Below are 26,090 nucleotides of genomic sequence, written 5' to 3'. Positions count from 1 at the left end.
GTGGGGCTGGTGAGATGGCTCACTGGGTAAGAGCACCCGACTGCTCTTCCGAAGGTCCGGAGTTCAAATCCCAGCAACCACATGGTGGCTCATAACCATCCGTAACAAGGTCTGTCTCCCTCTTCTGGAGAGTCTGAAGACAGCTACAGTGTACTTACATATAATAAATCAATCTTAAAAAAAAAAAAAAAAAAAAAAAAGAAATTGGAAGTGGTCTCTGTTGGGATCACAGCATGCTCCATCATGCCCAGCAGTGCTCCATCATGCCCAATGCTCCATCATGCCCAGCAGTGCTGGGGTCTGAGCTTGGACCATTCAAGTGTAAACACACCACCAACTTAGGTACACTCCCAGCCTCTTCCCTCCGTACCTGGTGGCTCATTTCTGTAATCTGAGCTGTCCTGTGGACTGTATTGTGAAGGTCAAATGACAGTGTGCACTAATCCGTTCTCTCCCTTCACCACATGACTCCAAGGAGTGAACTCAGGATTGTCAGGCCTTGACTCACTGTCTGGCCTCTTCCATGATTTAAACACTTGTGTGTATATGGTTGTTTTACCTTCATGTATGTCTGTGCATCACTTGTGTGCCTGGTGCCCATGAAGGTCAAAACTGGGCATCTGACCTCCTGGAACTGGAGCTGCAGATGGTTGTGTTCCACCATGTGGGTGCTGGGAATCGAACCCAGTCCTCTACAAGAGCAGCCAGTATTCTTAATTGCCGACCAGTCAGTATCTCCAGCAACCTTTCATGATTTTATTAATCTTTTATAGTCCATATTTATGAATATTGCATTTAGTCAGGAGAATTAATTTTTAAATGATTATATTTTTGTGTATGAGTGTTTTTCTAGGACACATGTATGTATACTGGTAGTTCTCAACCTTCCTACTACTGCGACCCTTTAACACAGTTCCTCATGCTGTGGTGACCCTCAACCATAACTTTGCTAGTTCACAACTCAATGATTGCTAATTATGAACCTTAATGTAAATTATGTTTTCTGACAGTCTTAAGCCAACTCCCAAAGAGTTCATGACCCACAGGTTGAGAACTGCTAATGTCTAAGTGTGCCGAGGGCAGGAGGGAGGGATGGGTCCCTGGAATTAGCTTTATAGACTGTTACATGTGGTGAGTGTGTTGGCAAGCAAACCTGGGTCCTTTGAAAGAGCAGCTGGTGCACTTAACCGCAGAGACTGGGATGCAGGGAACCAAATTCCTTTGAAAGAGCAATAAGTACTCTTACCTGATGAGCCCTTCCTTCCAGCCCTGTATGAAGTCTTTTTTTAAAATGTCAGATCCAGTTGGATCCACTACATAGCCCTAGCTGGCCTGGAACATACTGTGTAGACCAGGCTGGACTCATTCAGAGATCTGCCTGCCTTCACTGTCCCAGTAGTAGGATTAAAGGGCTGGACCATGATGCCCAGCCCCCAGCTTGTCAACTCGTTCCCATACCCCCATCCCTACATTCAGCCTCTGTTTCAATTATCTACATTATCATGGTAAAGAGGAACAAGCCCAGGGCCCACACATGCCAGTATTCTTAACTGCACACCCCAGCTTTTGTGGTTTACGGAACATAGGATTCTTATATAACACATAGCTGGGCCTTGCCTTTTCAACCCACCCTGACTACCTTCATACACTATGGCCCTAGTGTTGGAACAGTACGTCAGGGCTGTTTGTGTCACATCCTCTAACCCTACCCCCGTGGGGTGGGGGGAGCAGAGGCCAGGTATGGGAAAGGCAAGTGTGAGCTCAGGACGACAGAGCAGATTGCAGTGACCTTGGTTCTTGGCAATCCTCACTGCATGTTTGGGGGTAGGGAGTCATGAACACAAACAAGTCTCACCACAGATGACAAGCCTTTTCCTGTTGTTGCCATTGTGGGTGACCCGGGCTTGGCCAGTTGGACCACTGGGCAGGCTTTCTTGTATTAAACATTCAGGGCAATTAAAATCTCCCTAGCAGAGGTGAGAGATGGCTCAGTGGGCTAAATCACTTGCTGCCAAGCAATGTGACTGAAGTTCAGTCCACATGACTCAACGTGGAGGGGAGAAGTGATTTCCTGAGAACAGATAACATGACATTCACTATTCTCACACAAAATTAGTAATTGTAATAAAATATATACAGCAGGGTGATCTCATCATGTTGTGCTCTTTAAGACAAGGTCTCAGCACGCCTTTAATCCCAGCACTCAGAGGCTGGGGGGGGGGCAGCGCAGAGGCAGGTGGATTTCTGAGTTCGAGGCCAGCCTGGTCTACAGAGTGAGTTCCAGGACAGCCAGGGCTACAGAGAGAAACCCTGCCTCGAAAAACCACAAAAAAAAAAAAAAACAAAAAAACCCAGACGTGCCTGCCTTTTCCTCTAAAGTGGGGGGATTACAGGTGTGAGCCATGCTACCCAGTAACTTAGAACTTAGAAAAAGGTAGAGTGCACGAGTGTGCGTGCGGCTTGGTGCATGTGACCAGAGGACAGCTCTTGGGAGCGGGCTCTGGCCTGCCACCTTGTGGAAGTCTGGAGATTGAACGAAGATACACACAAGCATCCTAACCCACCCACAGTGCCATCTTGCCAGCCCCAGGTCTTTTGAAGGAAATCCTGCTTGACTTCAGGACTCAAATCTCAACCGTTATTCTCACTTGATGTGATATCACGTCTTTATGTAACTATCACCGATGAGCATTTTACAGGAGAACCAGAGGAGTTCTACAGCCTTCACTCGCTGCGTGCCACGCTGGCTGAAGCACTCNGCCTCTAGGCTTTCCTGTTTATCTACTGANACCCATGCATACCCACTCCATAGTACTAGTGCTGGAGAGCAGGTCTTCCTAAGGGGTCAGAGCAGCACGGGCAGAACCTTACTCCACCTCAGCCTTCACTGCTGAGAACACTTCTTTGGCCAACCTATGAACACTGCAGGAAACCTCAGAGGGGATGGCAGTCCACACATGGCCAGAGGGTATCCAGTCTCCGCAATGGCCAAGCAGCAGCCATTAGGATCCCAGACAAGTAGCAGATTATACTCCAGGACAAGAGGGCTGGTCTCTTCTAACCTCCAAATGCGAGCCTAATGCTGGAGGGGCTGCACGCAATGCTGCTGCATGCAGCTTCCCTGGCTGGAACAGGGGCCGACGTCACAGATTGAGATGTTAATGATGTCCATGAGCGTCTGTCTGTGTCTTCCACTGTAGACAGAGAGGACACCTCACATCTTGCTTGGGTGTCTTTATTCAGAGCTTCCGATTATGAGAATGCCAGCAGGGCCTACCACCAGGGACCTGGGTGCATACAGAATTTTCATATAGTTTCACCTAAAGATCAGCAGTTAGAATCATGTCTAAAACTTCCCCACGTCCACCACAGAGCTCACTGGCTTTAAACAAAGCCAAACAGGAACAAAGCTTGCATTGTGAGATGGAAAAGTTATGAGTCAAATATATGAATTTTTTAAAAAAAAATTTAGGATAAAGAGCTTAAAATTCAGAGATAGTTTAAAGAACTTGCTGCTCTCACGGAGGACCTGGGTTCAGCACCCAGCCCGTGTGCCTCACTCACCTGTAACTCCAGTTCCGGGGAGGTCCTGGCCTCTACAGGCACCAGGCACACATAAGTAGGCAAAACACATACAGGGCTGGAGCGATGGCTCAGTGGTTAAGAGCACTGGCTGCTCTCCCAGAGGTCCTGAATTCAATTCCCAGCAACCACATGATGGCTCATTACCATCTGTAATGGGATCTGATGCCCTTTTCTGGTGTGTCTGAAGACAGCTACAATGTAGTCACATACACAAAATAAATTCTTAAAAACGAACAAACAAAAAAACCTAAAACACTCATACAAAAAACTAAACGGAAATATAAAATGCCACATCCCTGTCCTTACAGGGTAAGTCCTCCAGGACTTGATGGAATATCATGTGTATGATATTGTGAGGTGGATGCCTTGTCATGATGCCCTGATGAACCCAGATAAAGGGAAGCTGAGTTCACGAGACTGGGAGGTTTTTTTAGTTTGGCTGCCTGGACTGTCCTGGGATTCCATGGTCCAATCTGAGCCAATTCACCTACCTCTTCTCCAAGAGCTCAGAATGGCTTTAGCACCACAGCCATCCAAATCTCCCACTGCCACGTCTTACTGGTCTTTAATACCCTCCTCCGACCACACTCTTCTCCCACTGCCACGTCTTACTGGTCTTTAATACCCTCCTCCGACCACACTCTTCTCCCACTGCCACGTCTTACTGGTCTTTAATACCCTCCTCTGACCACACTCTATTTTTTTTTTGGACAGGGTTTCTCTGTGTAGCCCTGGTTGTCCTGAAACTCACTCTGTAGACCAGGCTGGCCTCCGAATTGCTGAGATTAAAGGTGTGTGCCACCACCGCCTGGCCTGACATCTATCTTGTGCTGCCCAGACAGACCCCGCCCCTTGCACTAAGCTCCTCCCCACACTTCCTCTGGGCTTCACTGCTGGGTTTAAGTACCACTTAGAACCCACATGGCCTGTGCTTTTTACCACTGAGGCTTCCCAGAAGGCACACTTGCCCTTCGTGCTGATCATTTACAGACAGTCATGGACTCTGGAAAGGGAGAAACAGTCTGATTTTGTATTTCCAGGCCCTGTAGGTCTGGCTTATGGCCAAGCAGCGTGAACTCTCGGGACAGATCCCAACAGACGCCTGCACAGCTCTGTGCTCCCAGCTTGCCACATGTACTAAGGAGCCCAGGATCCACCTTGCCACTCGTGCCGCCCCTCACCACCATCTCAGGCACCTCCTGAGCTGTGACAATTAGTGAGAGAATGACTGGGGCACGGTACTCCAGCAGCATGCCCCTGGTTTTCAGTGCAGATTTTGTGGTGACGAGAGGATCATGACAAGACCGACAGGCACCAGAACCACCTCTGCTCATGAAGAACTCACTGGCGACGCAGCTTCCAAATGGCCTCACTTCTCAGCTGGACCACAGCTTCTCAAGAGAACCCCAGAATCACAGACTCTTGGGGACATGCCTTCATTCTGCTGGGTGAATATTCCTTTGGGAAATATTGCTTCTCACCACAGGGAAAACAGCAGGACAGATGACACATCAGGAAATGCCATTTAGATTCAAGCACGGTGAAATTTTGTCAAGCAAAAATAGTTTTTATTCAAATTTAATGGAAACAGGGGTCACTATACTTTGCAAGACGGGGAAAAATAAAATTAAAAAAAATCTTTCCTTTTTTAATATAAAACAATATAATCACAATACCAGAATGTGGAGCTCTACAGTGTTACTTCCTATGGGCTATGCAGGGATCCGTTTCTCTCCACTGTGCTATTCACAACGTTGGTAAGTCCAGAAACAGGAAACCGAAGTGGTGGGAGACTGAAGACTTGCACTTTCACTACGTGGCACACATCAGAGGGCATTGATTCAAGGGCAAACGGCTGAGCTCACCACACCTACCTACGCCATCACTCCAGCCTGAGAAGCCGCACAGGTGCCAGCTCCCTGTAGCCGTGGCCAGGCCTGAAAGGCAAGGTGTCTGGATGTCCTACTGTGAGTAAAGGGAAGTCTGAGGAGCTGCTTTTCAGTAGAGCGGGAAGGCCTGGCGCCTGGAGGCTGACTGAGGAAGCACTGAGATTGAACAACTGAGACACACCTTTAGGGAGTTAATGTACAGCAGTGACGGGTGTTCTACTTCACTCTTGTGCTACGGCTACCAACATGTACAAAACACTTCTCGGCAGTTCCAGAGTGGCGTAGCCAGTTAGGACCTTGAGTGGGACCTGGATCTGGACCGGGAGGGCGACCTGGAAGCAGACCTGGATGGAGACTTGGACCGAGAGCGTGTTTTTGACGCTGATTTTGACCTGGAGCGCGACGACTCTGCCGGGACGTTAGGTTTGGATTTGGAGGTGGATCTTGACCTGGCCCGGGGCTCTGGATTGGAAGCCTCGCTCTCACCCTCTGCCCGGCTTTCCCTCGGGCCAGACTCTGCCTTGGCATGCTCTCGCTCCTTTGACACTGAGCGGGACGGTGACCGGGAGTGGTCGGTGTCCTTCTTCTTCTTGCTGCTGCTGACTTTGCTGTCCCGCTTGCTGCTATGTTTTCGGCTGCGCTCACTCTTGCTGCGGCTGCGGCTTCGACTCTCCTCCCTGCTTCTCTTCCTTCCCTTCCGCTTGTCCTTGCTTTTGCTGTGGCTGCGGCTGCGGCTCCGGCTGCCCACTTTGCTGCGGCTGCGGCTGCGGCTCTTGAGAAGGCTCTTCTCCTGGCTGCGAGCCCTGCTCACGCTCCTTCGCCTGTCCTCCTCTGCTCTCCTCTCCTGGCTCCTGCTCCGACTTTTACTGTCATGGCGGCTAGGGCTGTGGCTCTTGGCTTTGCTGGCGCTGTCGTTGTTCTGGAGCTTGTCCTCTGCATGGTCTTTACTCTTGCTGCGGTTCTTGTCAGGGCTGCGGCTGCGACTGCGGCTCTTGTTGTCTTTGCTGGGGCTCCGGCTTTTCTCCTTCTTACTGCGACTGCGGCTCTGGCTGCGGCTGCGGCTCTTGCTGCGGGAGTGGGAACCTGACCTGGAAGACATAGGTGTCGGGTGAGTAACGGGTGACCAGACACTTTCTGTCAGGAAATGGAGAAAGCACAGGGTGTGGAAGCAGGGGGAGCTGCAGGCCCACCTGGATCGAGACCGGCTCTTTGAATGGCTGCTTTTACTGCTACCACTTCGGCTTCTGCTCTTCCGGGAATGTCTGCTTCGAGAGCGAGACCTGTGGTGGAGAAAACAAAACAAAACAGTTTTGAGACAAGGGCTCATCAACCTTGGCTAACCTGGAACTTGCTGGCCTGAACTCACAGAAATTCACCTGCTTCTACCTCTTGAGTCCTGGGATTAAAGACATGTATAACTGCACACAGGTTAGAAAAAAAGGAAATGTACAACTGCCTGTAAGAGGCTGGAGGTTTGCTCAGTGGTTAAGAGCACTTGTTTTTGGTGAGGACCTGGGTTTAATCCTAGCACCCACATGGTGGCTCACAATCATCTGTAACTCCAGTTCCAAGGATCCAACATCCTCCTCTGAGCTCAGCAGATAGTAGGCATGCCTGTGATATGGAGACATGGCTCAGCAGTTACGAGACCACTTGCTGATCCTGCAGAGGACCCAGGTTTGATGCCCAGCACCAACATGGTGCTTCACAGCTGTAACTCCAGTCTCAGGGGAACTGATACCTCATCTAGCCTTGGCAGGTAGCAGGTACACACATAATACAGATACACATGCAGGCAAAACACCCAACCCTAAATTTTAATTATTTAAAAGATTGTTCAAGAGCCAGGTGTGGTGGCACACGCCTTTAATCCCAGCACTTGGGAGGCAGAGACAGGCAGATTTCTGAGTTCGAGGCCAGCCTGGTCTACAGAGTGAGTTCCAGGACAGCCAGGGCTATACAGAGAAACCCTGCCTCGAAAAACCGTTGTTCAATTATATTTAAAAAGGCTGCCTAGAGCCAACCAAGACATTCATTCCTTCAATGAAAACCAAACCAAACCCTGCTCCACATAATAGTTTGGCAGTGATGCACTTGCAATCACAGACACAAGGTGGAATGTTTCCGGTTAAAGAGATGTAACAACCTTCTGCTACATGACTGAGCTGGATCCTGGCCAGGAAACACTACAGCTGAAAAATACCCATGGAGCAAGTGGGTAAATATAAATATGGCTTGGATATTTGGTGAAGACAGTTAGGTATTGTGTTCTTGGGGACTTTTAGATTAGTGCTATAACTTACAATGTCTTTCAGATGAACATAAATATAGTATGAAATTCACATGAAGGAAGGAAAGAAAAGAGAGAGAATACTGCAATTTGCACACTGGTCTTTCAACCTTTAGGTCTGACAATGACCACAGGAGAGGTGTGAGGAAGCGGTCAAGTACACTGGCATGACAAGCAGAGTGAGGCTCAGGGCTCTGACCACAGCTGTCAACCAACCCGAGTACTAAAAATCACGATCCTCAGAGACACGGAAAGATGGCTTTGTTTCTGGACATTGCTCAGCACAGTTAACTCACGCATATGTGACAGGAGCCTTGCTGAAACATGCCCTCTAGCCCTAGCCTGGAGATCATAGGAAATTCTAGGCAGCGCATCATGTGATCTAGCAACCCAGCTGTGGGAAACGTAAACACTGCACGTGAGTCACACTTTCTCTACTCTGGGAAACTCACCCCCATACTGCAGGCCTTTATCAAACACCTCTCTGCTGGAAAGACAGCCTTACCCATCTCCTCCAGCTTTATGAGCTCTGTCTTCATCAAGATCCTTACTGACCCCCAGATCAGCTGTGCTGGGTCACAACGGCCATCACACTCACTCACTGCCTGTTTTCTCCAGTGAGGGCGGGGATCACATCTGTCTCGTTCACAAATGCCTGCCAAATCTGGTGCTCTCTACTCTGTTTTTGCCCCTTCTTTTTTTCCTCTCTCTCTCTGTGTGTGTGTTTTAAAGACAGGGTTTCTCTGTGCAGCACAGACTATCCTTGAATCCAGAGATCCATCTGCCTCTGCCTCCCAAGTACACCAAGAGGGATTCAAGGCGTGCACCACCACTGCCAGCTTCTACTCCAGTTGCTTATAAGAATAGGTGCCCTGGCCTTACGTGCTTCTAGCTTAGTTTATGACTCAGCTCCCCAGAGAAAGGTGAGAGGTCACCGAATCCCGTCTCAGAAAAGGACTTTGCTTCTGTTTGTATATGTGACTTAAGAGGTTCATGAGTTTCACAAACTGTTCAAAGTTCTGAGCCACTGAAGCACATGAACTCATGCTATAAAAGCCAACAAGAGAACACGAGTGTGCCATCCATGCCGATCAGTGCGGCACTGTGAGTGCCCAACTCATGCTATGTCAACAGTACCTTGAGTGACTCCGGCTTCTAGAGTAAGACCGGCGCCGCCTAGAACCTGGCTTGTCTTCAACTAATCTGATTTTTCTGCCGTTGACTTCAGTTCCATCCAGCTTTTCCAAAGCTCTTTTCATATCAGAGTAAGACACAAATTCAATCACTCCTTCATTTTTGCGTCCCTTGTGAGCATCTGCATATGTCACTTCTCCTGCCTGACGCATGTAATCCTAAAGAAAAAAAACACAAGTTAAAATACAGCAGGCAAGTGATGCAAGCGGCAAACCCACCATGCCCTTCCTCCCATGGCCGTAGGCTGTGTGCTCATCTAGTCAGTGTGGCTGAGTCAAAGTGCAGAGCAGAGCAGAGCAGAGCAGATGTGGCCTAACGCCACAGTGGTAGTAACACACACCAAATAGACATTTGTGGTCTGGGTTCATTTTGTTGAATTCTGTTCTGCATTTGTAAACACTGGGCATGTCATTTTGTGTCATGCCCCTTATTTGCCACATCACAAGCATGTCTGTCAGTGTGTCTCAATATACACAACCTTCTAGTCACCACCCCCGCCTACTTCTGAGGGTTTCCCAATTGTCAAGAGTGCGGGCTATACTTAGATTGTGATCACTATGCACAAGCCACTCAAGAACATCTCTGTACAAAAATTTATTTGAGTTATTTGCAGAAGTATGGGTTCTGGATAAAAGACTAGTAGCCATTCAAACTAGGACACGCATAAGTGAATACAGGTGCAGTCATGGTTAGACCAAGATGAGACTGTCATGACAAAATGAGGGTAAAGATGACTGGCAGGGAGCTAGGCTAGTGCTACTATCTGTACAGTTTTTATCTTATGTATATGTCTTATTGCCTTGCATGCATGTCTGTGTGCCCCATGCATGCCTACTGCTCTCTGAGGCCAGAAGATGGTATTAGGTCCCCTAGAAATAAAGTTAGAAGTTTTGTTCAAACTCACAGAGAACCACCTGCCTCTGCTTCCTGGGTGTTGGGATTAAAGAGTTTTGAATTGCCATGTGCAAATCTAGCTCCTTTGAACAACAGGAAGTACTCTTAAGTGCTGAGCGGCCTGCCTCTTCAGCCCTCAGTGCCACTACTTTATTTGAGCTAGCCACACTCACAAAGCAGTGGTAGCTGACGGACAGCTCCGAACAGCAGCTGTCAGTGAGTGCTCCTCAGTGCTTCAGGTGCTCACTCCTTATGATAACCACAGGCAGATATAGCCATACCCATCTTACAGATGGGACAGTAAACTACAACAAAGTTGGTAATTGCTCAAAGTCAGTGAGGTACTCAACTAAGGCACAGAGGCAGGAAAAATCTAGTATGGAATTATTTTTTTCCTTAAGCAAAAGTTGGGGAGAGTTAATAGAAACCCAGAAAGACCTGCTCCAGATTATGGCTGTGAGTAAATCTTTCAAGAGTTGCTTCTTGCTGGGCAGTGGCGGTGCATGCCTTTAATCCTAGCACTTGGGAGGCAGAGGCAGGCGGATTTCTGAGTTTGAGGCCAGCCTGGTCTACAGAGTGAGTTCCAGGACAGCCAGGGCTACACAGAGAAACCCTGTCTCGAAAAACCAAGAGTCGCCTCTTAGCTGGGCATGGGAGTACACACCTTTGATCCTACCACTCAGAAGTCAGAAATAGGTAGATCTATGATTTAGAAGCCAGCCTGGTCTACAGAGTTAGTTCCAAGACGGCCAGGGAAACCTTGTCTTAAAAAAAACAAAAAAAACAAATAACTATCTTTGGAATCAATCCCCACTTTCCCCTCTGATAGGGTTTCTCTATATAGCCCTGATTGGCCTTGAATTCACAGAGATCATCTGCCTGCCTCTACTGTCTGGGAAATACTCTTTTCCTTTAAAAAAAAAAAGTTTTATTATTTTGTATGTACAGGTGTTAATGCATGTGCACCACATGCACACAGAGCCCCTGGAAGCCAGAATAGGGCATCAGACACCCTGGGACTGGAGTTAGACAATTGTGAGCCACCTTGTAATCCTAGGTTCTCTGGAAGGGCAGCTAGTGCTCTTAACCACTGAGCCATCTCTCCAGCCCTCTGGAACCAAATTCTTAATCGTGTTCCACTATATAAATAAAACTTCCAATTCTCCATGCCAACAGTATACCAAACATTTTCAATCCAATTTATACAATGTGATATAAATCTATGACCTTAAGAAAAGATGTATTAGATCCCTTTAATTTGTTTAGTTTTAAATTTCCTTATTAATGGCTAGTATTCTTTTTTCCTTTTTTTTTTTTTTTTTAAAAGATTCATTTATTTATTATATGGAAGTACACTGTAGCTGTCTTCAGACACTCCAGAAGAGGGTCAGATCTCGTTACGGATGGTTGTAAGCCACCATGTGGTTGCTGGGATTTGAACTCAGGACCTTCTGAAGAGCAATCAGGTGCTCTTACCTGCTGAGCCATCTCACCAGCCCCCTCTTTTTTCCTTTTTTTAGGCAGGGTTTCTTGGTGTAGTTCTGGCTGTCCTGAAACTCACTCTGTACACCAGGCTGGCCTCGAACTCAGATCTGCCTGCTTCTACCTCAAGTACTGGGATTAAAGGCACGTGCTACCATCTGGCTATAGCTAATATTTTCTACACCTAGGAGCCCCTTGACTTTTAAAATAAAAATATGTTAGTAATTCTAAAACTGAGCCCGGTGATGAAAGACTCAAAGGGGTTAAATCCAAGGTCTGCATAAAGAGTGAGTTCACGGCCAGCCCAGGCAAAATAGAGCTAACTTCAAGAAAAAGCAAAGAACATTTGGGCATGGTAAATAGAGCAAACTTCAAGAAAAAACAAAGAGCATTTGGGCATGGTAACATAAGCCTTTAATCCCAGCACTCAGGAGGCAGAAGCAAGGGCTCTCTATGGAGTTCAAGGATAGCCTTGGCCTATACAGTGAGACCTGCCTCAACAACCTCCTTTCCTTGCAAAAAAGGGAAAGAAGGCTAGGTATATATAGTTCACTGGTATAGCACTTGTTCAGATATGCAAGGTTCAACTTCTAGTATAAAAAGAAAACTCAGTCTTCTTTAATATCTATTATTTTCGTTTTCCTGAGAAACTGCCCAACTCATGACTTTGCTATGTGGACCACAGAAAACCTCAACACCTTCAAATATTCCATGCCAGGAAGAGTTAGTCTTTTTCTCAACTTTTTCTTTTATGGGTATGAGTGTCTGTGCACCATATGCTTGTGCTGCCAGCAGAGGACAGAAAGGGGCCCTGGGAACCATGACACTGTAGTTACAGATGGCTGTGAGCAGCCATGTGAGTGCTGGGACTGTTCTTGTCTTCACAACATCAGAGCACCCAGTGTTAACTGCTGAGCAATCCTACCAGCCTCTAGAGTTTTATCTTTAAATTGTGTGCATCTGTGTGTATCTGTGGGTGACAATGTACACGTGGGTACAAGTGCCCATGGAAGCCAGAAGAGGCCATCAATTTCCTAGAGTGGAAGTTACAGGTGGCTATAAGCTTCCACAGTGGAGTGCTGGGAACTGAATTTGGGATTTCTGTAAGAGCAGCAAGTGTTTTTAACCACCCCCCAGTTACAGGTCCTGAACTGCTAAACTATCTTCCCACCCCAAGGGCTAGCCTTTCACGTCAGACTACTCTCAACTCATGGAAATCTGCCTGTCTCAGCCTCTGCCCCGAGCACTGGGATTGAAGGCGGTGTGCACAATCACTCCTTACGCTTCTCTGCATCTCGTCTTTGCTAAAGGTTTGTCTTTAGCAAACTTGAAAAAGATCCTTTATGATAAAATGAATGGCTAGGCGGTGCCTTTAATCCCAGCACTCAGGGGCAGAGTCAGGCGGATCTCTGATTTAGAGGTCAATCTGATCTACAGAGCTAGTTCTAAGACATCCAAGGATACACAGAGAAACCCTGTCTCTCAAAGACCAACCCCTCCAACACCCAACAACCCCCAAAACTAAACAAAAACAAGAAAACCCCAAACAAATCCTACCACGAATGTGAAGTATGCCCGACTATCCTTTCAACGCCTTTATTTTGGTTTAAAACAAACAGCTTGCCTTTCATTTATTCTGAGACCACTGAGTTAAGACACTCAGCAAATTTTCTTCCCTACCAAGATTAGAAACTCTTCTCAAGACATGAACTCCAGCTCCTTGGGTGGCCACAGCAGCAGCAGAGCTTAGCGTGTTCATTCTTGTGGTGTTGAGCTTCAGTTCGGGTAGGGCCTTACGCCCACTGGCCAGGTTTAAGTGTTATGGTCCAAGTTACAGCCCAGCCCAACTCAAGTCTATTATTATTATTATTATTATTATTATTATTATTTGCACATTGGTGTTTTGCTTGTGTGCAAATGTCAGATTCAGATCCTAGAGTTACAGACAGCTGTGAGCTGCCACATGGATGCTGGGAATTGAACCCCCATCTCTGCCCCTCCCAAAACCCCTAGCTAGAGCTTGAAATTTTTGAATAAAATCTTCTTTCCTTCCTTTCTCTTCCTTTTTCAATTATTTTATTTCTTTGAGTGAGTCTCACTATATAGTCCTGACTGGCCTGGAACTCACCATGTAGGTCGGGGTGGCCTCCAGTTTATGGAGCTATTTGCCTCTGACCCCAAGGGCTGGGATTAAAGTGTGTGCAGCCTTGCCTGGTCCACAATAAATAGTTCTTAAAAGATGGATCGACCCCACCCACTTCCTGAGATAAGCGGTCACTTTTGGAATTCACCATTTAGCGAAAGCTCATCTATCTTCATTTTGACCCATTATCTATGCACACAATCATACCTTACTAAGGACACCACAGGCTGGATAGTCTCACTGTGGGACCCACACTGGAAGCTGAAGTCAGTCATGTTCCAGCTCGGGTTTACAGAAACATAGGTTTTTAGCCTTTTCTATGCAGCTCCGCCCTGTTATCTCTCTTGAACACTGTCCGCAGGGGAAAATTCCATGGAATACAAATGATTCCTTGGAGCAGTTGGCATTCCCATAAGGAAAATATGAGTGAGGTTTTAATAACGGCTTTTACACTCTTAGGCCTGAATAAATAGACTTGCTTCCTACTCTTACCCACACCCAACCTCAGAAAGCTAACTAGGTCCAAACCTTTAGGTCTTGCCAGCTGCATCGACTTGACAAATTCTCCACAATGAGTCTGTATTCTGTGCGAGTAGGAGGACCATACTTATCTCGGCCACTTCTTCGATAACCATATCCACCTTTAGAAGGTTCAAACAGACAACATCATATAGTGTAAGAAGAGATGACACCGCACACTCTTAAACTATGTAACTCAGTTCCCCCTTTCTAAACAATAGCATGTGTATTTTCACTAAAGCCTCACCTTTAATTCAAGTTTAAACACAAAATTTCAGTAAGTTTTTAGGCATACACATTCACTAGTTAATATTTATATTTTAAATTAGCATGTGTAAATTAAGAAACATAATTTAGAAAAAGCAAATTATTAAATCAGTTACTATTATTATCCCTGGTCATTAAATTTCTTGTGAATAATTTTTATGGAAAGAAAAAAGATGCAGGCACCTATTTCAGTTCATCTCATCTGTGTCTGGGATCCTCACCACCCAGGTCTAATGGGGGATGACTGTAGTCACTTAATGGCTTCCTATTTTTTAGTCAGCCAAATGGAAAGGTGACCAAGGTCAGCAAATAGAATAGGTGGTCATCTTAATCTCAAAGGATTCTTTTAACTAAAATTGAGGTCTTTGTAAAATATATGTCAAATTGTATTACAGAAGAAAATGTTTTAAAGTATTAAAACAAATTCATGACATCAAATATTTACAATTCTGTATTTTAAAAGATAAACTCTTATAGAAACAGCATAAATATCTACCTTTAAATAAAATACTGAAATACATTAAAATTAGCATTTAAAACAAAGGTATGTTAATGATACATATATCCTTCAAATGCTTACTGCGTCCAGAACCGTAACTGCCATCCCGACGTGGGCCTCGAGCATGCTCAACAATGACTCGCTCACCACAGAGGTCTTTGCCATTCAGTTCGTAAACAGCATCATCTGCATCACGCAGATCATCAAACTCCACAAAACCATACCTATGAGAGAGCAAACAAAACCTGGTTGGCATTAGGAGCATCCAGCTTCACTAACGTGTCAGAAATCAACGAGATTCATGCTTAGCACAGGCTGGGGATTGCAAACTAAGGGCCAACTTTCTCTTTTCTGTAGCCAAAACCACCTTGTCTTTGTGCCAACAGGCAACTAACTACAAGAGTCAGAAGGCTGTGTTAAGTCTAGTAGGAAGCAGCAGCAAACACTTCCAAGGGCTACTTGGTCTAAGGAATTAGTTATGTGCTGTTTCAGATAGCACATGAGAACTCACCGGCTTGCACTTTTACAAGCGGTGTCTGTCCTAGGTGCAGCTGGGCTCCCCTGATGCACTGGTGCACTAACTGCTGAGTCATGGTCAAAGTAAAGAGGTAAAAGTCACAGTATCGTGTAAGTCTCTTTTGTCAAAAGTTTTTTTCAAGGTTCCTGTTTTCTTACCTAAACAAACTAGTCACAAATGAACTAACTCTTCTAGAAATTACTAGCTATTTACTTCCTTGTGTGATTCCAAGTTTGTTTCCATAATGTCTGGAAAGGCTGATGTGATCTACAAACAACTGTACCAGCTTATTTATATCATATTACCAGGTACTTTCGAGCAGAAATAGGGTGGTTTAATACATGTGGGGGAAGCCCTCCCCACCCCCTAAATCCTTTTAATGCCTGCTACAGACTAGTTAAACTAAGTACAGAATCTGTAAAATACTTACAAGCAAGGTTAAACTCTCTTGAATAAATTTTAGTTTGGTCTATGAAAGGCCTGCTCTGTGAGCACTGTCTATATTTTAAAAACAAAATCATCCTTTGGATCCTGCCCAATCACAAGAGTTATAAGCCAATTCTTTAGACTCTGACAAGCTTGTGCAAATGATGATCCTCTGTGCTCAAACATACTGACATTGGACACAGGCCCCAAGACTTGCCAGGAAGAACAACAGCAACAACATCAGCAGCAGCATCTCAGGAAATTTTTTTTTTTGGGGGGGGGTGAGGGTGGGTGGTTAGGCAGGGGTTCACAGTGTAACCCTGGCTGGCCTTGAATTTCCCATCCTCTTGACTTACTCAGCATGTACCACTATGTCTACCTACTTGTTTGTTTCCAAACAAATCTTCTCAAGGTGACAGTAGTTGAGGTTACAAGGTGACAATGTGCTGGTCAAGCTTTAGAGAATTAAATTATAGAGTGTTCTGCATGTGTGCCAGAAAAGGGCACCAGATCTCTTTAGAGATGGTTATGATCCACCATCTGGTTGCTGGGAATTGAACTCAGGGTCTTTGGAAGAATAGCTTTTAACCTGTGCGCGATCTCTCCAGCCTCCAGAGAGTAAATCTTTTTTTTTTTTTTTTTTTTTGTATGTGTGCATCATGGGCAACTGTAGGAGTTGGTTCCTTTCTTTCATCAAGTGTGTCTGTCCCAAGGATTGGACTCAGGTGGCCAGCCTTAGCAGAAGATGCCTTTACCCACTGGGCTATCTTGGTGGTCCTGGTCCCACCCTCTGTTTTAGAGCTATTTTTTATGCTGAAATGTCTGAGTGGCATTCAAACTTTAAGAGGCACTGACTCTCCATTAAAAAAACAAAAATAAACAAAACAAAACAAACCCCCCAACAAAATAAAGCAGACACACCTAGTTACTTAACAGGGCATGTTTTCAGAACACCTGCCCACGTAGCTCTGGGGCCTTTGAAACAGATTTCCACAGAGGCTGGAATTAGGGGCAGCTGAGTAAGAATGGTCCTGAGCAATGAAATGCTGTTGCATTTGTCAATGAAAATAAAATAAAGCCTTTCCAATCACTCACTGTGCTCAAATCGCCTCAGTCACTTAGTGCAAATGACACTGTGGGCTGCCTTTTCCCTTCCTAGGTAAAATGAGTCATCAGGGACCATTTAACGGAGGTCATTTTCTTTTTCTTTTCTTTTTCTTTTCTTTAAAGAAAAGGTCTTACTATAACCCTGTCAGGACTTGAACTCATAAAAGAGACCCACCTGCCTCTACTTCCAGTGCTGGGATTAAAGGCATGCCCCATCACATCTGGCAAGGTGAAGTTTATCAAAAAGATTAAAAACAAAACAAAACAACAAATCCAACACTACTTTACTTTGGCTTTGTTTGGATCTATTTAGATAGATCATAAAATACCAAAAAGAAGGAAGTATGGTCCCTTCTGTAACTGTGCAGACCAGTCCTGGATCTGTTCTGCCTTCCTCTGCTCACAGCATAGCTGCCCTTGGCACCAGGTGAGAAGCAGACAGCAAGTATAAGGATGGGCAAGAACACTTGCCACGAGCCCGATGAGGTGGCTTTCTCTCTCTCTGTGGTACCCACTTGTTCAGTACCAATGATCAGAAATGACTTAGTATAAGGTCACAACAGCATTGATTCCTAAAGACTAAACAAATAAATTACAATAAAATAAAATAAATTTCCCCCAAACAGTTAAGGTTTATAACTACAAATCACAGAATCACAAAATCCAAGACCCTCAACTCTGCAGGGCAACTGAGGCAGGAAGGCCAGCTGTGGTGGGTTCAATGAGTCTTCAGCTTAGGCTCCATGGATGGATGCAGCACTCAGCAGAAATCACTCTAGTCTATGGCCTGCATGCAGAGCTCATGTGACCTTTCAGGGAAACCTGTGATAGCCTATCGGGAAGGCATAGTCATTTAAACATCATCAGTGCTCAGACAGACTAGACTCTACCAGATGAGGCTGAAGCAAGACGTAGGACAATTTGTGATGCCAGAGGAAAATAATTTTTTCCTAATATTTACTCCTAAAAACTCCCCAGTGGATCACTTAGCTATTATTTGACTAAACCAAACAGTTGACTTAAGGTCCAATGTATTTAACAGGAAAACTCTGGTGGCTTCTCTGTGAAATGCTTTAAAAACCCATCAAGAATATTTTAAGAGCAAAGTTCAGATTAAAGACTAAGTCAAGCGCCAGCCTGTCACTTCTGAAACTGGCACGCTGGGTGGGGCTGAAACTACACTACTACCAGAGAGGAGAGGCAGAATGGTGGGGAACCCCTCTTCTGAGGACGAGCACACTGGATCAGGTATTTCTACCAAACCAATCTTCATTCAGCTTTGCATTCTCCAAGCAGGTCAGTGAGTGGGCTCTGAGGAAACAGCAGTCTGGGAACAGTGGTAAAGTGTCACCTACCTAGTACTAGTCATTAAACCTTCTCTAGTCTCAACAATGTGCCTTTACTTAATATCCATAGCATTTAAGGGGCAGGTACCAGTAACCCTGTTTCACAAATGAGAAACTGAGGCACAAAAATGAAAAACTAAAACTAAAAACTCAGCAGGGCTGGTGTGCAGAGAACTCTGCCTCAAGTCTATTAAGATGGTGAGCAAGCCCTGGCCTCTGGTCTGGCTGTAGGCCAGTTCTGTTAGGAATAAACTCAACAGCATACTTACTTTCTTTGTGCTTAATTGTCAAGTGAGAACATATACTAGATACAACTAAGGCTTGTCCCACACACGAGTATGAGAAACGTTAAAATCTGCAGGTCTACATCAAGAGCACCTGAGATCAGGGATAAATTTAACTTTTTACTAAGTATCTTTTAAAACTATGGATCCCAAATTAGTTTTAAATATCTTAGTAGTCCTTCAGATCAATTTTCACATCTTCAAAAAGCAAATCTTTCTGATGGGTATCAGTGATTCTTCAAAAACCAACCTGCATCCCTCTTAATAAATGATCTTTGTCTCATCCCCACACTCAGCCCGATTTCTCTGTGTACTTCTGGCTCCTATTATGTAAACCAGGCTGGCCTTGAACTCAAGGCTGGCTTGCCTCTGCCTCCAGAGTGCTAGGATTAAAGATGTATGCTACCTTTCCATGGCTAATAAATGTTTTTAAATTTAAATATTAACTTGAGCACTATTCCTTTTGTACTTTACAGCAAATAACATGAAACTGACCTATTCTCAAAAACAAATCAAAACAAATCAACAAAGCTCTTTAGACTTCTCTGTCCAGGTAGGGAAGGATTGGAGGCATGCTTATGACTTTACCACACGACAAAGCACCTGGTGGAATCTGTAAGCCTCACAAAACACAACTTGGACAGATAGATTTTTCCAGCTCTATTCTACCTATAAACCCACTGCTGCTGCCTTAGGAACACTGTCAGGAGACTCCAGCACGGGAAGCATGAGCATGAGGGAACAGGGAGGACTTCTTGAGGCCCTATCTAGCAGAGACCACACCTTGCCTTACTCAAGGGTGGCAGCAGTCATGCTTTCCCTTATGCTCTGTATAAGTACTGCCACATAGACAACACTTCAATTAAACAAAACCAAGAAATCTTTTTTTAATGTTTCTTATATCGTGTCTTCCCAAAGTGTTTTCTCTGATCCTGGCATATCCTGTCATAAGAATGAGGGAAGAAGGGAGAATTGCTATCACTTTCTCCTTTAAGAAAGTGAGCTTTATGACTCTGAAACAAATCCAGCAGGGTACCTGGACAGCATAAAGCAAAGTCATGTTGCACCCATAGCTGCTCAGATCTTTGGTCCATTCACACCCCTGTGTATGCTTTAGTCTTCTTCATCCACAGCTGATGTACTCCTCAGGTCAAACTGAAAAAGCACAACTCGAGTGACATGTCTTCAATCCAAGGTCCCTTAATATGTCCATTTAGAAATGCTCATCACATTTCTTGCAAGAGTTCCCACCTAAGCTCACAGTGCTGCTATACAGGCTTTCTCTGACCCAGTACTTGAAGTCCAAAGGTCCTGAACACCATCAGGCTCCCTCTTCCTTTATGTCCTACTGAAGAGGACATCACTTATCTCATCCTCTTCACGGTGCTTTAGGGCTGTCTGTCTTCCAGACCCCCTCACTCAGCAAGGAGACTGAGAACAGGCCTAAGGGAGAAATGATAAGCATGGCTGGCCTGGAGCTGAGCTACTCAACTGGCTAACTGAGCAGGTGTGACTAGAGGGTGCTGCCAGGGAGTAGATACAAGGAGCAGGAAAAGCAAGCCTCCATGCGTAACTGCGGACACCCACCAACACTGCTCACCGAGGAGCGTGCCTCAGACGGCCTCTCAATAGGAAAATGTGCCCCTTTCCACAGTGGATCTCTGCTCACCTTTGTCCTAAAACTGTGCCACATGCTTTTCTCTGTATGTGGACATGAGAGTCCTCAGCCAAGCACCAGCAGGATGTGAGTTTTGCTTTCCCAATGTGGTGAGCCATTCCCACATTCACTCATTTTCCTTGTAAGAACCGAACCTCTCCATGGCTGGTCAGGATTAGGGATGTTGCTGTAGCCAAGGAAAAATTTTCATCTGTTGAAGTAAACCCACAGGGTGGCTTGAACCCTCAATCTAGAGCCAGTAGCATTGTATTTTGAGGGCAGAGCCCTTAAATCTGCCCTGAAAGAAATGGTATTCAGTGAACAGGAATCAAACAGCTTTCAAAGCACTCAGTAGATCCTAGGCTTCAACCAACTTGGGTCTTAAGAGGTGAAAAGGGCATAATGACAGGACAGTAGAGAGTAATTCTTGAGTGCTGCATCGAGTGCACAGAAACCTGTAGAACTAAGACAGTTCTACAGCCAACTCTCGTGCTCAGGTGAGGCTAACTTGGAGAAGCTTGTGAATGAGAACAGTGCAATGGCCCTGATTCCACAGGTCTGCAGCATCCTAGGGCACCAGCAGCCAGGCCTTCAAAGCACATTAACTGCTTAACCTTAATGGTCATGGATATGAGCTGGCTTCCGCAGTGACTGCGGGGGGTTTATAAGCTGCAGTGGCAAGCTGCTGCTCCAGGAGCAGCTCCCTGAGACCTTTTCCTATTCTGAGACAGGAAGGAGGCTGCTCTCGGCTTTCTGCCCTCCCTTTTTCTTTAGTCTCAGAGGAGGGAGGGCCATCAAGGCCACCCAGAGAAGGTGGAAGACTTACCCGTGCTCACTCAGTGGCAGAGCTGGGGTGCGACTTCAGGGCTCACCATTACCCAGCCTGGGGCTCTTTCACGTCGGCAAACTGGCAGTTCCCGCACACCAAGAGCTCTCTCATTAGAGCTAGTGTGGATTCCTGGTCTGCAAACGGTTGGCCACAGCTCAGTCTGCACTTGATCTTTCCCCACCTTCAAAGAAGAAAACCTACCTCATGATTTCTCTCTTCCAGAACCCCTGACCACCTGATTCACTCCCAAAAACCTTGCAATCATCTCTGACTACTCTCCTCTGGTTATCCATTGTGACTACTGCCAAGTTCAATCATTTTACTACACTCTTTTCACTCGGGCAACTTGTCTCTACACTGTAGTGGGAAAAGCCAGCAGCTAAATGACTCTGTTGCTTAGAAGTCTATGCCTCCTAGTATCTTTATGTCCTTCTAAACATCTTGACTACACGAGCTGAATCCTTCTGCTCTTTTTGCTATGGCTGAGAAGCACCTGCTTCAGGAGGCCTCAGCACCCTGCATGCCTGATGCTCATCCAGCCGCCTCTCTGGCACTTCCATCCATTTTTGTCTCACAAGGCTTTTTAAGCCTTGTTTCTTTCATGTGTACTAATCTTGCCACTTCATTATGAGGGCTTTCACATAACAAAGGCTAGCACCTGTTGGCTATTTAGCATAGCACTTGGCTTAAAGAAATATTTTTATTATCTGTAATATTTCATTTGTTATTCATAATAGATGCAAAGAGTGACTTATTCTTCTCACTCAAGATGAGATAACTAATTAAGGCTTGGAGAGGCCAGGCACTTTGTTCCCAGTCAGGGAGCATCTATGTGGTGGAGCTGAAAATGAAGCCAGGCTCAGGACTCTTGAATTCCAGCTTGAATTTAAGCCACAGATCCCAAAGCCTTTGAAAGGCAGATGGCTTCTCCTGTTCTCCCACAGTCCCGAATAAAACCTTTTTTGTTTATTAAGCACTGCTGCTTGACTTAACCATAATCTAACCTCAGACAAGCCAGGTGGTAGCAGTTTTTTGATACAGCAGGGTGAAGTCTCCAGAGAAAAAGGACACTGGTCCCAGGGTAGGGTGAAGCACTCTAAGCTGGGGCATGAGACAACCGGGTTACTTTCACTCTTGTCTTTTGGTTCCCATTAGCCAGTGTCAGCCATCTGGTCCTTCCGAAAACATGTGTGGGTTCAGAACATAACAGACTAGAAGAATAGAGGAAAAATAAGATTATTCTGTGCAATCTCCACTCTAGAGGTCCCGCATCAACCCCTGCAGTCTGTCTTGCTTCTGAGGCTCAGCAAAAATTAGATCAGGATAGATTCTTGGAGCTAGTTGTGCCGATGTGACTGATCATCGAAGAGAATACTTAAGGATACATTTAATTAGTTTTGCAAAGGAATGGTGACTGGGACCAAAATATTTCTTATTTATGAATGAATATTAAGGGGGGGGGAAGGGCCAGAAGTCAAATACTAGGTTTACAGACTTCCAAATGCAAAGACTTCAGTAGCAATGGATGATACATATCTAAGACCTGATTTATTTTTGACTAATTCCAACTACTCCACCCCAGTAGGACACTTTCTTTCTTCAAATTCCTCTGTAATAATAGCCAATTCCTACTTTCCTGTTTTGCTCTTTGTCAAGCATTAGAGGAAGCACACACTGCTTCACTCAGCCTTCCCGACCCTGAGGTCTATGCCAGCTCCTGGACAGAGAAGTAAGACTTGGAGCTGTTGCCGGGTCTCTGGCCAAGGCTACTCAAGATTCTGAGTTTCTTCAAACTCATATTCTAACCTACAACCTGCACCCCATCAGGCTCTGCCACCTCCCAGATCCAGTGGAAAGTAGTCCTTAGCAAGAGGTGGGAAAAACAGGGGCTCCAGGAGCACAGGCATAAGAAGGACAAATGCCTACATTCTGACCACAACTGTGAGCACAGTAAAGGCATAGACACCAATTCTGTAACTGGAGTATGCGAATACTAATAAGTTGCAAATGTTTATTTTCTACTGAGCTACTAGTGGAAACAAAAAGAACTATAAAAATTTCAACAGTTGAAGGACTCTGATCTCATCAATGGGTTAATCTACTAATGAGCACATAATGGGATGAAATTATCAGGAAGTAGTGGAAACTTATGTGAGTGTGGCCTAGTTGGAGGACATAGGTCATGAGTGTGCATTTGGGGCACATTCAGGCCATTTCTTGTTTCTCTGTCCTTTGGTCATCACAAGGTAGGTGGCAGTCTATAGAGCCACCACAGGTTCTAGCTGACAAGACATTCTCCTTAACAAAGCTCCATAGCCAAGGGACCAGCTGAGCACGGACCAGGATCTATAAAATGACCAGGACAGGCCTTTCTTCTTTTAAGTTCATTTGCTCAGGAATTAAGTCACAGCAATGAAAAGTTACTAACATGAGGTAAGTCATCTGATTGGGAAAAAAAAAAAAAAAGAAAAATCTAATGATACATAGCTAAATTCCAGACTCAAAGGAGACCAAAGCCAGGGCCTTAGGCTTGCTAGACAAGTACTCTACCACTGAGTTAAACCCCCAACCCATGCCCAGGATCTTGAGCCACACTGCAGATAGTAGACCATCTCTAAAGGAATATTCATACACTGGGGTGAGAAAACAGGAACAATCATTACAAAAAATAAAACTTACTCCAGAAGAGGTAGATTTTTAAAGTGTTATTTTGTAATTGTTCGGACAGCCTATCTGCCAAGTCGCTTTCATCACCTTAAATGGTTTATAAACTCAGCAGGCTGGTGGTGTTGTGGGTCAGTGGTGCAAGGCCCTAGGGCTGCTGTCGTGGGAACTCTGCAGACCACCAGGCTGTTCCTGAATGTAGAGAGTCACCTGCCTCTGCTTCCTGAGTACCAGGATTAAAGGCAAGTCCACACAAGGTCTTGAAACATTGTTATGGAGCTAAGTCTGCTAAGCTGCTTCCCTGAGCTCTTAGCCTAGGAATGGGATACCTAGAAAACAATACAAACTATCTAGTTTGAGGATCAAACTATACTAATTATAACCTCCCTGTCATAACTAAATGGTTATTTTAAAGTAAAACAAAGTTGCTTTCTTTAGAGAAGTTTGAGGCAGTTGGGGTCCACAATTACACCAGTCTCTTTCAATTTTCTGTCTCTCAAAAGTCTTACACTAAAGTTCATGAAGCTCAAACACAAACTAAAAACAAGTGTACAGTACTCATCATTACTAATTCAGAACACATCTCTTGGGACACAGAATAACATACATCACCATATCCATTATGCCCACTCATCAAAACAAGGATATACTCAACAAACAGTGCTACCCCAATTCACACTAAAGCCACACAAAACCAGCTCTAAACAACGCGGGGAGCAGGTTGTCAGGTGCTAACGAGCTTAATAAAGCTCATTCCTCTGGGGCCATCTTGCCTGTTTACATGTTGCTCTTAACTGCCCCCCCGATGCAGTCTATTCTATTCTTTTCCATTTCAACTTTGTTAAAGATGCCAATGCCATGCTATTTCTTGGAGACAGATTCCCCCAACCAGCCATTTTATTATTTTTACAAAAATGTCAAGTTCTTTTTGCTCTACTGCCTCATTGCACCACATGATACATACCCTGAGTCTTGCCCACCTTGCCAGGCTGCTTTCAAAGCTCCCTCAGTGCCCCCTTCTCTCTCTGGGTCTTGGAGTCTCTTCTGGCACTAGCTGTTAAGTCTTTGGCTATCACCTCTAGCCTGGAGCTTTCGCCTCAGCTCAGAAGTTATCCAGGGACTTGCCTTAGAATATGGCTATATAAATCCAGAGCACAATCCAGCCCTTTATGTGAAGGATATTCTAAGATCAGAGGATGCTAGGATGACAAGACACTGAAATGTGTGCTGACACTGACACACATCCTACTCCAGGTAGCCATGACAGCCTGAGGGTTAACCACTCCCCATCCATTCTCTACCAAGCCCAGCATTATAAAAGTATATCCTGTCTCACTTGAGGCGCTTCAGTTTATTAGAAGCCTCTAAAAAAGACCAGAGGGTGAACAGGCCAGGGAACCCAGATTAGCCCTATAGGCAGGAAAGGAGAAACAGGAGAAAAGCCTGACTGTCACTGCAATGCTATGGCTGGCGTGTGAATGAAAATAATCCGCAGTTTCCAGAGCTTTCAAGAATTCATCCCGTAATCTTGGCCTGTCAACCACATGCCTCAGTTTTCATATTAGCACAAATCAGGGATACCACTCGTTTATAGCGCTTTGATATAGTTAGCTGAAATAGAAACTATACAGCTGGTGAGACAGGACAGTGGCTAAAGATCAAGCCCGGCAACCTGAGCTGAATCCTGGGAAACCACAAGATAGAAGGAGAGAACAGACTCCAGCAATTTCCTGGTGATTTCTACACTCGTGCCATAGCATGCCACCACCTCCATAAATGGATTAAAACAAAATACAATGAAGCTGTTAATACTTTCTAGTTTTGAAGAGTTCAGTGTTAGCTCACACACTTATAAGTATCACTCTCTATATTTTCTCAGATATGTGACACATTTTCCTTTTGAGAATGAAAAATACAACTGTCTGTGTAGTTACCTAGAAGCACCTCAAATCTCCACAAACCCAAACCACATGTATTATCCAGTCACCACTCTGTGCTTTAAGAAAAGACACCTCAAAAAGAAAAGGAAGAACAAGACACTAAGCAAAGTTTTAAAATGCCTTGACTAAATAATTACATATAATATTTATTAATAACACAAACCAGGGTCTAAAACCCAAGAGGCGAGAACTTGAACCAGGATAATTTATGTTAGAAATATTTAGATATAATTTATAGTCTTGTTTCTTGGTATTGATTTCCCATTACCCATGTTTTGAGAAGAAGTAACATAATAAAATGGACTGCATTTGTAATAGTTATAAAACTATTAAAACAATGATAGAATATTACTTCACCCAGGGTCCCATCTTTTCCTTTCTTTTTCATTTTTTTTTTTTTTTTAAAGACAAGGTCTCACATGATCCGGCCTGTCCTCAAACTTTCCGAGTAGCCAAAGATGACTTTGTTGTATTCCTGATTCTGCTGCTTCCACCTTCCAAGTACAACGACTAGAAGAGAAAGCCACCACGCCCGGCTGCTTTGTTGATTTTTTGAGA

General features: G+C 45.0%; 1 protein-coding gene across 2 annotated transcripts in view; it reads right to left on the bottom strand.

Moving 5' to 3' along the window:
• Positions 1-5,126: 5,126 nt before the first annotated feature.
• Positions 5,127-26,090, bottom strand: part of Srsf4 (serine and arginine rich splicing factor 4) — a 27,848-nt gene continuing 6,884 nt past the window's right edge. Inside the window, exons 2-9 of one of the 2 annotated variants that reach the window (XM_029539645.1) lie at positions 21,933-22,139; positions 20,926-21,109; positions 20,112-20,286; positions 14,844-14,986; positions 14,006-14,118; positions 8,902-9,116; positions 6,665-6,754; positions 5,127-6,562 (exon numbers count right to left, since the gene is read on the bottom strand). In XM_029539645.1, coding sequence (XP_029395505.1) covers positions 5,764-6,562; positions 6,665-6,754; positions 8,902-9,116; positions 14,006-14,118; positions 14,844-14,986; positions 20,112-20,218 — 1,467 coding nt within the window. In that variant the 5' untranslated portion in view covers positions 20,219-20,286; positions 20,926-21,109; positions 21,933-22,139 and the 3' untranslated portion in view covers positions 5,127-5,763. The remainder of the gene's footprint in view (positions 6,563-6,664; positions 6,755-8,901; positions 9,117-14,005; positions 14,119-14,843; positions 14,987-20,111; positions 20,287-20,925; positions 21,110-21,932; positions 22,140-26,090) is intronic. The other variant, XM_021199832.2, reaches the window with a different exon arrangement.

The sequence above is a fragment of the Mus pahari genome, chromosome 6 (genome assembly GCF_900095145.1).
Source record: "Mus pahari chromosome 6, PAHARI_EIJ_v1.1, whole genome shotgun sequence".
Lineage (NCBI taxonomy): Eukaryota > Metazoa > Chordata > Mammalia > Rodentia > Muridae > Mus > Mus pahari.
This window is presented reverse-complemented; position numbering and strand designations above follow the sequence as displayed.